General features: G+C 36.6%; 1 protein-coding gene across 2 annotated transcripts in view; it reads right to left on the bottom strand.

The window, feature by feature from the left end:
* Positions 1-13,955, bottom strand: part of LOC127417067 (semaphorin-3E-like) — a 70,275-nt gene that overhangs the window by 14,733 nt on the left and 41,587 nt on the right. For both annotated transcript variants that reach the window (XM_051656784.1, XM_051656783.1), the window contains exons 6-11: positions 13,606-13,699; positions 11,173-11,289; positions 6,159-6,301; positions 5,807-5,921; positions 3,294-3,363; positions 3,018-3,162 (exon numbers count right to left, since the gene is read on the bottom strand). In XM_051656784.1, coding sequence (XP_051512744.1) covers positions 3,018-3,162; positions 3,294-3,363; positions 5,807-5,921; positions 6,159-6,301; positions 11,173-11,289; positions 13,606-13,699 — 684 coding nt within the window. The remainder of the gene's footprint in view (positions 1-3,017; positions 3,163-3,293; positions 3,364-5,806; positions 5,922-6,158; positions 6,302-11,172; positions 11,290-13,605; positions 13,700-13,955) is intronic.

Here is a 13,955-nt window from a genome sequence, read left to right as displayed (position 1 = left end):
CAGAGATTTGATACCGTTGATGCCCCAGCAGAGCTCCCTGCTGAAATAGGGGGGAGCGAAAAGTAGATTCATCTGCTGAGTCCATAGTTGGCTGGATCGTTCTGTCAGAAAGCGTGAGACAGAGACCCAATAGCCGAGGAACAGTTCAAAGGATTTATTTACAACAATAAACATCAACTTAAACTTGTGCTGGCGAAAACTGGCAATCCTAGCACCGGCTGCAGCTACAAGGAATGCTCCATTGGCTATTCGTGGGCGGCGAGGACAGGCGTACAGCAAGCTGGAAGTTAACCACACTCCCGACACGCGGGCAGAGACAGGCAACCAATAGATACACGAGACAGCACCAGCTAGACACAAAGAGCAAGATTAGTTGCTTGACAGCACACTCATTAGCATAAGCTAGACTACATTCAACATTGAACTACATAAACGTTAAACCACATTGAACGATCCAGCACCAGACATGACACATGAGGGGATTTAAATAAGCAGGGAACAAACAAGGGGTGGGTGCCGCTCGCAGCTGAAAGTTGTCATGATCAGGGTTCCCATGGAAATGCTGATTCCGTGTGCCAGCGGCACCTGAAACACATGAGGGCAAAACATAAACACGTTTTGACCAAAACAAACAGGGAACGATGATGCCACGGTCCTCGTCAGACAAAAACTCAATCTGACAAGGTGACAGGACCATGACATTATTGGAGAGCACACGGCGGTAACTCACTCAAGGCGGTCACTAACAACCGGACCCGTGCGCTCACACAAAGAAGGTACACAAAACACGAGACAGGACGATAATGCCATGGTCCCGTCAGACAGAAACCCAACCTGACAAGGTGACAGTACCATGACAGCCATGACTGTGGGACAGTCGGAATTTTTTAAAAATGTATAGAAATCATTTTCACACAATAAATATTAAAATGGTTTATATTTATTTCACTCTTTGTTTAGATGATCATAATTTTAAACATTAAAGAAATCATAGTATGATACTGACTGTGACATAAAAGTGCTAAAGAAACTAGCACAACTAAAGAAACACCCATAAATACTAATGTACTGTATATAACATATTTCACATTTATATTAAGTAAATAAATGCATATTAATTTATTTATTTATTATATCTTCACCCTTTCCCTCTCTTTTATATTCCCCAACATTTTCTATAAATCTTTATTTATTTGTAATATTAATTCTTATTAATAATAATATTTCTTATTACCTTATTTATTTATTGGTCTTTTTTGTATCGTCTGTATCTGCACTGTAAGTACTGTACTGCCGTACAAAGGCAAAACCCAGTACAACACATAGCACATTTTAATTAAATTACATTTAATTCAAATTAAGTGTTGAGTGAAATCAAGTTTCTTAGACTACTACATGATCATGATCTGTCCCGTCAGATGAGTCCCGTCAACTATGCTCAGATACAGACAAAAATGCAATATGAAAATTGCAGTAAAAACAAAATACATTCTAGAACCAAGTAACCTTTTTGGTGTAGTCACTGAGTTTTGCATTTTTAGGGCAGTGTATACACTTACTATTAATAATAATCATGCCAATAAAGATCTGTTGACTTAGAATCTTGAAACAGAGGTAAAAGGGGCCTGGGTAGCTCAGCGAGTATTGACGCTGACTACCACACCTTGAGTCACGAGTTCGAATCCAGGGCGTGCTGAGTGACTCCAGCCAGGCTTCCTAAGCAACCAGTTGGCCCGGTTGCTAGGGAGGGTAGAGTCACATGAGGTAACCTCCTCATGGTCACTATAATGTGTTTCGCTCTTGGTGGGGCGTGTGATGAGAATAGCGTGAAGCCTCCACATGCGCTATGTCTCCGCAGTAACGTGCTCAACAAGCCACGTGATAAGATGCACAGATTGACGTCTCAGACGCGGAGGCAACTGAGAATCGTCCTCTGCCACCCAGATTGAGGCGAGTCACTACACCACCACAAGGACTTAGAGTGCATTGGGAATTGGGCATTCCAAATTGGGGAGAAAAGCAGAGAGAAGAAAAAAAGATACAAGAGGTAAAAAATTGGCTTTTTGTTCTTAGAAATGCATTTTAGCAAGTCGCGCAAGCCTTTTTAGCTCTTTGGTTTTGCTTCTCCTGATCTCGCCTGCTTCTCGCATGCCATAACCTTTTAAAACAAGAGGCTGATCAGAAACCCAGCAGCACAACAACTAAAGCCAACAAATTGCCTTATAAAGGTCAGCTGTCACAGAAATACTTTTAAAACACTTTTTGCAGGAATAATTGCACAGGAAAACAAAGAAACGAGACTCATTCTGAGATGTGAACAATGGATAATCCCTGCTCCTTCAACATTCTTTCTACTAACTACTGAAACACCAATCTAACTCTTTTATCAGCTGGAGATATATAACCAGAGGAGGACATTAATCAGCACATATAAGATATAATTCAAACAATTCAGACCACTGCAATTTCAATGCCTCAATTTCCATTGATCCCATAAGTATTCATACGGAAGGTTTTAACATGTTTGTACATTTGAATAGACACTGAAACCTCTTAAATTTGAAAAACTTTAGAGACATACAGATGTTCATGAATCCTTTCACGCATTGAGTATTGAATATTTGGAAATTCATAGGTTGATTTTATTGTATTTAAAAGTGATTCCAAAAAAATTCTCACTGAATAAACACAGTTTATACATTTATCTAATTTATAAATTCACTACCAATTTCACCGTACTGCAGGTCTACCTCAATTCTTGGTTAAGTGCTCAGTTTCAGACATTAACGTTACAGAATTACCATGACACGCTAGCACAGAATAGTGATGTGCACAGTCATGCTGAAAATAGACTCATCTGCCATGAGAAATTCTGTGTGTCTGGAGAAATGAGATCTAACATTCAACATTCACTCCATGGACTGCCTAATGACATCATTTTGTGCACCGGGAGTTCTGATCTAACAATAAGATTATGATACAAATTGAATCAATGCATGCAGATGAAATATGCTCACAGATCCAGGTCGCGGGAAGGGGACTCTTCCTTCGTACACGCTCCAGTGGTGGTCGGTTCGTTCCCGATGTGCGAAGGGCCCATTAAATGCTGCACGGATGTTTTCCATGTTATACATGCACACAGCGTATCCTTTAAACACAGCACTGAGATAAAAAAAAAAATGTAGATGGATGTCCAGACTGCTGTCCTTTCGTATTGAACATAATTATGGTATTTTGATACAAATAAAAAAGAGAATATAAAAATATGCTTGTTGAGTGACACGTGACCTCACCTGGTTGTGCTGAACAGACCAAAGATCTCTGGATTTGTCTCATCTTTCTTACGCAGTACAAATACATCCTCTACACCAATACACACAAACATAAACAATGATGTTTAAAAATTAAATAAAAACAAAAATACAGTGTGGCCTATAAAACTATATAATGTTCATATTATCATATTCATATTTTATATACTTTTTTATACTGAAAAAAATATATAATTATATATTGCAAAAGCCATTACAGTAAAATAATCATTAATGATGTACATACATGTCACATCCCTGTACATTATATTTTAATTTTTACTTAATTAATTTGAACATGGGAGGCACAGTGAAGCATTGAGCTTTATTGTCTCACGCCACGTCCACACTAATCCATTTAAGTTTGAAACATTCGTTTTCAGTTTCCTAATGTCATCGAAACTAATGTGTTTTCAAACAAAAACTCGTGTAAGTGTACGAATGAGTACAAGTGGTGACGTGGCTTTTAAATTAAAAAAGTTATTAATGTCTGTCCAGAGACAAATGAGCATTAGTCCAAGTGTGAGTATCTATTAGATTAAAGGGGTTTGGGCGGGCATGCAGGCAGACAGATAGATACAATGGATGGACAATGTATGGATGGAAAAAAGGGATGGATGGATGAATGGAAAAGAGACAGACACACAGACAGACAGACAGATAGACAGATAGATAGATAGATAGATAGATAGATAGATAGATAGATAGATAGATAGATAGATAGATAGAAAAGAGGGATGGATGGATAGATGAATGGAAAAGAGACAGACAGACAGACAGACAGACAGATAGATAGATAGATAGATAGATAGATAGATAGATAGATAGATAGATAGATAGAAAAGAGGATGGATGCATAGATGAATGGAAAAGAGACAGACAGACAGACAGATAGATAGATAGATAGATAGATAGATAGATAGATAGATAGATAGAAAAGAGGGATGGATGGATAGATGAATGGAAAAGAGACAGACAGACAGACAGACAGATAGATAGATAGATAGATAGATAGATAGATAGATAGATAGATAGATAGATAGATAGATAGATAGATAGATAGATACTTTACTTCCTATCTACTTGATAAATATTTTATAGTGAAAGGCAAAATGTGAAAAGCAGAACATGATTCATCAGCAGTCTTGCTCAGAGGCATTTAATAAATATGCTCACTGGTCTGGAAAAAATGGTACATCACTGGAGCTAATGCGACATTTTTTTCTTTCTATGCTTTTATGCCTATTTTGTTCAAGAGGCCTCATCTTGACTTTTTAAAGTATTCATTTGTCCATGCATTTGGGCTAGTGTTGCCCACTGCTGCACTACAGAATAGAGAGAATTATGATTTTATTTATTTAACCCTCGTGTGTCAATAAAAAAAAGAAAAGTTACTCAGACGTCCCTAGAGGACAAACAATATCTGCGTCAAAAAACTGCCATAATAATATTATATATTAATATTATTTTCCACTTTCACTGACTTAGATTTTTTAACCAACATCAGTCCTGATCATAACTACCAGATATTCGTTCATTTTCAAGATTTTAACCCTTTAAATGCCTGTTGGTTTACATAATACCACTGTTGTTTTTTTACACGCACACATGCAAACACACACACACATTTCTCAATACACACATACAAAACACACTCTGACATCCATACCAACACACCCACACAATTTTAGCTGCATCATTTCTTCAGTTGGCCTGCAGTGCTCTATAATACAGCATACAGAGAATAAGGGAAAAGCATGTATTTGCTCCATAGTCTAAAAATGAGAAAAATGGCGCCATCTGGTGGAAAATATTAAAAATGTAAATTTTGAAGCCAGGGCTCCGGAATGAAAGCACAATAGCATAGAATTCATGATTTTATGCTTTAATGGCACTGGGATCAAATATTGCAGTTTTAATGGGTTTCAATGGGGAAATTTTTGTCCTGAAGCTCCTGAGTGTAACTATTGTGTGTACACAGTGTATTATAGATGTATTATAGGATCTGAGGTTGAAATCAAAATTCCCCCAAAAATACACACCTTTGGCAAAATTTATGTCGATGGCATTAACACAGCCAAAATGATCAAAAAAACTCAAATGAAAAAGACAAAAATGTCCCGAAGGTCACACAAGGGGTAATTCATTATTTCAGCTGTAGAATAATATTGAAGAGTATTAAAATATTTCCTCTTATTCCTGCTTAAAATGGGGAGACAACTGTCTAGAAGTCAATATGTTTATTTCCCAAAAAAGTGTTTGTAAAGGAAAGCTGTTTGAAAATTGAGTTACAACAGAGTTTAGTTTAATTCATTTGGGGACACTAGTGGCACAGAGCTTACTAACTTCAGCTTTAAAAAAATGAAAAAAAAGGAAAAAAAAAAGGAAAAAAAAGGAAAAAAAAAGGAAAAAAAAAGGAAAAAAAAGGGGGGGGGGGGGGGGGCACTTTAAGAAAGACAAACATAGAGGAAGTTATAAAGTATAGTGTCCCCTACCAAGCTCATCAAAGTGTGTGTCAATGCCGTTTGGTCCAGCCACTGAGCAGATTAGACGAGTCTTTAAGAAAGAGCTCCACCTGTTTACCAGCATCCTCTGACCACCCTGGTCATTCTGAAAAGGAAGGATGCAGCATAAGGACAATATTTAAGTCTCACAAATTTTTTTTTTTTCTCCATATTGAAGGTAGCGACCCTAGCTCCTCCTAACCTGTGGGTGGAGCTGTCTTGCAGAACAAACTAAAGAGACTGAAATTTCTCATGTTCTTGAAGCCTACAAATGCCCAGTTTGATTCACAGAGCTAAACAGGCATGACATCAACAGTATTTACTTTATATTTTTGTACTGTACCACGCAAACTCTGCCCACTCTGGTGTACACAGCTTTGTTTCCTCCTTCCATGTTGACTGCTCGCTCAGTGAAGAAGAAGTAGACCTTGTCATCAGCAGGATCTGCATTGTCAGGGATCACTGCCGAACCCACAAACTTGGGCTCTAGGAACAACACACACAAACAAAGAGGTTTGTTTTAAATAACAAAATATACAGTACTTGCTCAGCAGGTGCCAAAATTGCTGAAATTAAAGAGTGAATAAACTTCAACTCAAAATGTTGGTTGCTGTAGGTTGGTCGTTTCTGCATATTACATTCGTTCTTTATATAATGTGATATCAGTAATGCACTGTCCTATGTTTCAATATGATTGTGCTGTGAGCAAACTACTGAGAACATACAGTTGAAGTCAGAAGTTTACATACACCTTAGCCAAATACATTTAAACTCAGTTTTTCACAATTCATGACATTTAATCGTAGAAAACATTCCCTGTCTTAGGTCAGTTAGGATCACTACTTTATTTTAAGAATGTGAAATGTCAGAATAATAGTAGAGAGAATTATTTATTTCAGCTTTTATTTCTTTCATCACATTCCCAGTGGGTCAGAAGTTTATATACACTTTGTTAGTATTTGGTAGCATTGCCTTTAAATTGTTTAACTTGGGTCAAACTTTTTGGGTATCCTTCCACAAGCTTCTCACAATAAGTTGCTGGAATTTTGGCCCATTCCTCCAGACAGAACTGGTGTAACTGAGTCAGGTTTGTAGACCTCCTTGCCATGCTTTTTCAGGTCTGCCCACACATTTTCTATCGGATTGAGGTCAGGGCTTTGTGATGGCCACTCCAATACCTTGACTTTGTTGTCCTTAAGCCATTTTGCCACAACTTTGGAGGTATTCTTGGGGTCATTGTCCATTTGGAAGACCCATTTGCGACCGAGCTTTAACTTCCTGGCTGATGTCTTGAGATGTTGCTTCAATATATCCACATAATTTTCCTTCCTCATGATGCCATCTATTTTGTGAAGTGCACCAGTTCCTCCAGCAGCAAAGCACCCCCACAACATGATGCTGCCACCCCCATGCTTCACGGTTGGGATGGTGTTCTTCAGCTTGCAAGCCTCACCCTTTTTCCTCCAAACATAACGATGGTCAATATGGCCAAACTGTTAAATTTTTGTTTCATCAGACCAGAGGACATTTCTCCAAAAAGTAAGATCTTTGTCCCCATGTGCACTTGAAAACTGTAGTCTGGATTTTTATGGCAGTTTTTGAGCAGTGGCTTCTTCCTTGCTGAGCAGCCTTTCAGGTTATGTTGATATAGGACTCGTTTTACTGTGGATATAGATACTTGTCTACCTGTTTCCTCCAGCATCTTCACAAGGTCCTTTGCTGTTGTTCTGGGATTGATTTGCACTTTTCACACTTTACGTTCATCTCTAGGAAACGGAATGAGTCTCCTTCCTGAGCGGTATGATGGCTGTGTGGTCACATGGTGTTTATACTTGAATACTATTGTTTGTACAGATAAACATGGTACCTTCAGGCGTTTGGAAATTGCTCCCAAGGATGAACCAGACTTGTGGAGGTCCACATTTTTTTTTTCTGAGGTCTTGGCTGATTTCTTTTGATTTCCCCATGATGTCAAGCAAAGAGGCGCTGAGTTTGAAGGTAGGCCTTAAAATACATCCACAGGTACACCTCCAATTCAGTACACCTCCTATCAGAAGGCTTGACATCATTTTCTGGAATTTTCCAAGCTGCTTAAAGGCACAGTTAACTTAGTGTATGTAAACTTCTGACCCACTGGAATTGTGATATAGTCAATTAAAAGTAAAAAAATCTGTCTGTAAACAATTGTTGGAAAAATTACTTGCGTCATGCACAAAGTAGATGTCCTAAACGACTTGCCAAAACTATAGTTTGCTAATATGAAATCTGTAGAGTGGTTAAAAAAAATGAGTTTTAATGACTTCAACCTATGTGTATGTAAACTTCTGACTTCAACTGTACACACCACATGCAACAGTCTCCATTGAGCTCTGCATGCTCTGCATAATGCATTTGTATATTATCTATCTGCTGACCTCAGTTGTGCTGGAGATGATGGTATTTGACCACATTTGATGATGTCTGAATGGATGTTAAAAGGTTTTTCAGAGATGGATGGGATCTGAACACACACACACACACACTCAGGCTATGTTCAGAATGGAATACTAACACAGTTATCCAGTTATCATATTGGTCTTCAATATGGTTATTTTGAATTATAAATCCAATTTTGTGAGAAAATATGTAAACTTTTGGCTGATCAAATGAGTGAAGGAGATAAAATGTTATTGATAAAATTCAATTTTGTTTTAAAATATTTTGATTTTTGACAATTTTAAGTTTGATATTATACACAGCTGTATGAATACAAAGCACTGATATATCCAGGGCATGCTGAGTGACTCCAGCCAGGTGTCCTAAGCAACCAGTTGTCCCGGTTGCTAGGGTAGGTAGAGTCACATTGGGGTAACCTCCTCGTGGTCACTATAATGTGGTTCTCACTCTCGGTGGGGCGTGTTGAATTGTGCATGGATGCCGCGGAGAATAGTGTGAAGCCTCCACACGTGCTACGTCTCCGCGGTAACGCGCTCAACAAGCCACGTGATAAGATGCACGGATTGACGGTCTCAGACGCGGAGGCAACTGAGATTCGTCCTCCGCCACCCGGACTGAGGCGAGTCACTACGCCACCACAAGGACCTAGAGTACATTGGGAATTGGGCATTCCAAAATTGGGAGAAAAGGGGAGAAAATCCCAGAAAAAACAAAGCATTCAGATTTCTAATTTGTTTTTTCACATTGGAAGTGGATGATTAAATTTTCGGAGTGTCTGTTTGCACCCTGGTGTAAATGCCATCTGCTACACAGTGCAGCTATTTGCACCTAGGCAATAGAGGTCACTGCAGTGGCGTGTAAAGACGGTGTGTGTATGTTTACTGTTGTGCGACCACGGTTCAAATCCACTTTTTGTCCCACTCATTTTCCCATCCGATTTCCTGTTTCAACTCTTAAAATTGCCTTCAATACTACTTAAAATAATAGATACAAATGAATATAAATTGTTATTTCATTGCAGTGATTTGGTTACAGTGAATGTCGAGGAGTGAAGAGAAGGGTTTGATCTGGAGGCGGGGTCTGTCAATCGCATCGGCATTGCTTGTGTGTAGATTGCATCTCTGTGTTACTAATATTGTAGTAACCATTTTTTTTTTTTTTTTTTTAGCAGAAACCATAGTTTTAATGCAATTAACCATGTACAGTAATATGGTGGTAATATAGTAACTATGGTCAATTTTATGGTTACTGTAAATTTACAAAAAATACCATGGTGAAACCATGTTACTGTAGTAAAAGTTTATTTTTTCTAAGGTTAAGGTTAGGTTTAGGGGTAGAGTTTAATATAGTGTGTCTTTGGGACTCTAAATAAACACAATACACACACTGCAGTGATGCCCATACTGTATCTTAGTATTTAAATATGGGTGCAAATAGTATCTGACACTATGTGCACTGGGGTGTAAATAACATATACCATTATTTGCACCAGGGTGCAAATAGCATTTGCTTTAAAGTATAGGGCTGCACGATAATGACAAAAGTCGCAATTGTAGAAAAAACAAAATCCCTTTTGTAATTGCAAATATGTTTTATTAATATAATTCATATTAAAGTAGTCTACTCATTTTGTATGGGGCATCTGCATGCTTTCTTTATTCTTTCTTTATTTTTTTTTTATTTTTTATTTTTTTATGTAGACTACACATCCAACACAAGATAATAAATGTGTCCCTGACTACAAGCAACATGAAAAACACAACTATTATTCAAATTTGGAATAAATTAGGCAAAATGCAAATGCAAGCAACAGATGTCTATAATTAGTTAAAATGCCCAACTGCTGAAAATTTTTTTTTTTTTGTAAATATAAAATCTGTGAGTAAAGTCCAGTCATCATCTTGACCTTAAATATGGTTATTTTGGATTTCTTCTCCAATTTTAAGTAAAAATGTGTTTACTTTTGGCAGTCTGATCAAATGAGTCAAAAAGGAGGAAAAAAATGTGGTCGATTAAGTTAGTTTTTATACAGCATTTGAAGTTTGATAATTAAAAATAAATAAATAAATAAATACACTAAGTTGCATTGACACTAAGCACAGATATTTATTATTATTTTTTTTTAATTATTTTAATTGGAAATAGACGATCAAATTACAGGGCTACAAGACAATGACAAACATTTTAATTGTAACGGATGTCTGTGATTAGTAACTATGCTTAACAGCTGCATAAACGTGTTGTTTTGACACAATGACAGTAGAGATTATATGCTTTGCATTGTGCACATTGTTTTATATGTTTGCGTATTTTGTAATAGGTCATCTGGGTATTCCATGCATTCAGAAAATGTGGATTCTGTGCACAGCATAAGCACAAGTAGTATGTTAGTATGCTATTCCAACATATCTTCAGTCTCACTCGGCATGGAACTGACATGTTAACTACACCTACAGACTATAAGCTTATTGGTTAAGGTATCACTGTCTCAGGGCTCTGGTGTAGCGTTCTGGGCTGAAATCCAGAGCTCCCGTATGGCTGCAGGAGGAGGTTTACAGCAGAGAGAAACACAGCAGGACACCGCAGGCCTCTCTGAGCCACACACAGGATGGTCTGGACATCACTCTTGTGCTAACAGTGATTTATGATTGACTATGATTCACATCAGGGTTGCCTCTTTACAGGCCCTAGTTCTTCTTTTTGAACATTTTCGGTAAGTGTTGTGGAACTGCACAGACAGAACTAATACTAGACAATCTAATCCACACATAAATGCCGAACCGATTGCATTATCACGGTCAAGTTATTTTAAGTTTCGCAAATTGCTTTTGTACTCCGCTTCAAAAATGAACATGAATATGCTTTTGTGGTAACTTTTGTTTTTTTTTGTGATTAAGTTTTGTGTTTAATTTCTTTCTCACCATTGAGCTGCTGTCTGTCACCCACTTCAGTCCTGATGAAGCTGTGGTTGCCAAGACGATACAGAGCTGCATCATTCTCCCAGTAATCAGTGTACAAGCCAACAAACAGCTCCCCTCCTGTCAATCAAAATTGAAATAAAAGAATGAAGAAAAATGAATTAGGATCACGAAATCATGCCATGCTTAATGGCAGCTACATTTACAGACATTATCAGAGAATCTCATCCAGAGTGAAAAGTGCCTTTTTTTCAGACATCAATAATCATTAATTCAACACAGTCAACATCAATCAACGTTGATCTCTGACACTGAAACAACGCTGATTTTGCTTATTAATTCTGACATTGATATAACATTGAACCGAAAACTATGAAATTCTTCCTCAGTCATATTCCAACGGAGCCCCTTAGTGGAGGGAATTTATTTTCTGAAATAATTACGTTCCCTCGCAATAGCGTTACACATCCTTTACAAAAATTAACTATACATTTATTATCAAATCCGACTGAACTGTGGTGTTTTAGTAAAACTATAGTAACCACAAAATAACGATTTTATACAGTAACTATATTTCAACCATGACATTTGTTGGTTGAAATATACCATGTCCAAAACTATGGTAATACAAATTATAACTATTCTGACAAACAACATAGTTTGTTTTATTAACACTATGGATAATTTGTGGTACATGTTCCATGGTTTTTAAAACCTGTATTTTACAATAAAACATAAAATAAAAAATACAGTCATAGTATTGCAGTTTTTTTTTTATAGTGAAACCATGGTTTATTTTCTTTTTTGTTTATTTTTTATTTTATTTTATTTTATTTTATTTTATTTTATTTTATTATTATTTATTTATTTATTTGGTGAAAGCATGGTAAAAACAATGGTTCACTCAATAAATAAATAAATAAATAAATAATAATAATAATAATAATAATAATAATGTTAATTTTAAGATTTACACATTTTAATTTCACAGCAGACTGAATTGAATAATCTTAAAATAATAATAATAAAAAATAATAATTTAAGTTTTATAAATGTAATTTTGCTAAACATTACACAATTGACTTTGATGAAATTCTGTTATGAAATTTAAATGTGTAAATCTTAAAAATAGGCACAAATATATTTTTGAGTGTACATGTAGCCCTACCACAAATTAACTAATGTTTTTTTTTTTTTATGATTTTTTATATTATTATAGTTTTGGTTTTTCTGTATTATTACTATGGTTTCACCCCAAATATTATGCTTAAAATACTGCATGGCAACTTTAATAAAACCATGATAAATTTTGTGGTTACTACAATTTTACTACAAATACCATAGTTCAACTATGGTCACTGTGGTAAAAAAAAAAAAACATGGTTAATTTGGATGGATGAAAATATTTTGGGGGAACCCAAAATAATTACGAGGGAATGCAAAACTATTTGAGAAAATAAATTCCCTTCCTGTCCTCTATTAGGCTCCACAATATAGTAATGTTGATTTCTGCTTTAATCTAAATGAAATTTAGAGTAATAGTACAACCAAAAATGAAAATTATGTTATTATTTACTCATCCTCATGTCGTTCTAAATCTGTATGCTGCTTTTCTTTCTAGTGAAACACACACACAAAAAAAAAGCATTTGCAAAAATACAATACAGGTTTGGAACTACATGAGGATGAGTACCTGACAGAATTTTCATACGGTTCTTGATTCAGCTGTTTCAAAGTACTGTATAATTAATCTTGAATCAATTGAATCAGTTCAGTAATAGCCTTACTTTGACTTCATATCTCACATGGCATTTTATTTATACCTCCACATTTACTGATAAAGTGCTGTCTTACATCCCTATCCACTTGTTCATTACCAAGGATTGAACTTTACTTTTTGCATTTCAGTTTTGGCATTTTGTTTGTGACATACCACAAGGTGGCACTGCAGACACTGGTGAAGTATAGCTTACCCGTCTTCTCTCCTTCACCAGTGTGAATAACAAGCCCCGTCATGATTCATAATGCAATAATCTCATAGGAAATATCAATTTAGCATCTAAGCTTTATTATGAATGAAACTAATCCTGAGCTGCTGAGAAAGAGACTAAATTAACAACCCAGCTGAGGACAAGCGGCCTCTCACAGCAGCTGCTGTCGGAAAGGAAGTCATCAAATTCATATCTCCATTTCCATCCAATTGGATCCCTGACTCCATGTGAATGAGCTCTCTAATGGATTCCTGAAGAGCTTTCGTACTTGGTGGCCCCTGGCTCAAAACACACTCCCTCGCTTTAAAACTTAAGAACACACACATTCTGATGAGGGAGAATGGGGAAGCTATAGAAAGACTGGATAGGATGAAAGAGATTTGTCTGTAAAAGAGAGCAGGGAATAGATTGAGAGTATTACACAGAGGAGAGAATGAATTCTTACGGAACACAGTGGATGCTGAAGGGCTGTTGGGATGAAACGGGCATCTTCCTCTTCCACTGTCTATGTGATCCGACTCCAGCCTGAACACCCTTTCCTGCAAACAATATTTCAAACAATCAATCTTATATTTCTGTATAGGCACACACCGTGGCTACAAAGAAAGCTTTTAATATTTCCTTAAAGGAATATTCCTGGTTCAGTACAAGTTCAGCTCAGTCGACAGCATTTGTGGAATAATGTTGACTACCACAAAATCTATTATCGACTCGTCCCTCCTTTTCTGTAAAAAAAGGCAAAAATGAAGTTCCAGTGAGGCACTTACAATGGAAGTCAATGGGGCCAATTTGTGG

This window comes from Myxocyprinus asiaticus, chromosome 26 (assembly GCF_019703515.2).
Source record: "Myxocyprinus asiaticus isolate MX2 ecotype Aquarium Trade chromosome 26, UBuf_Myxa_2, whole genome shotgun sequence".
Classification (NCBI taxonomy): Eukaryota; Metazoa; Chordata; class Actinopteri; order Cypriniformes; family Catostomidae; genus Myxocyprinus; species Myxocyprinus asiaticus.
Note: the sequence above shows the minus strand (reverse complement) of the source record. Positions and strands in the feature narration are given on the sequence as shown.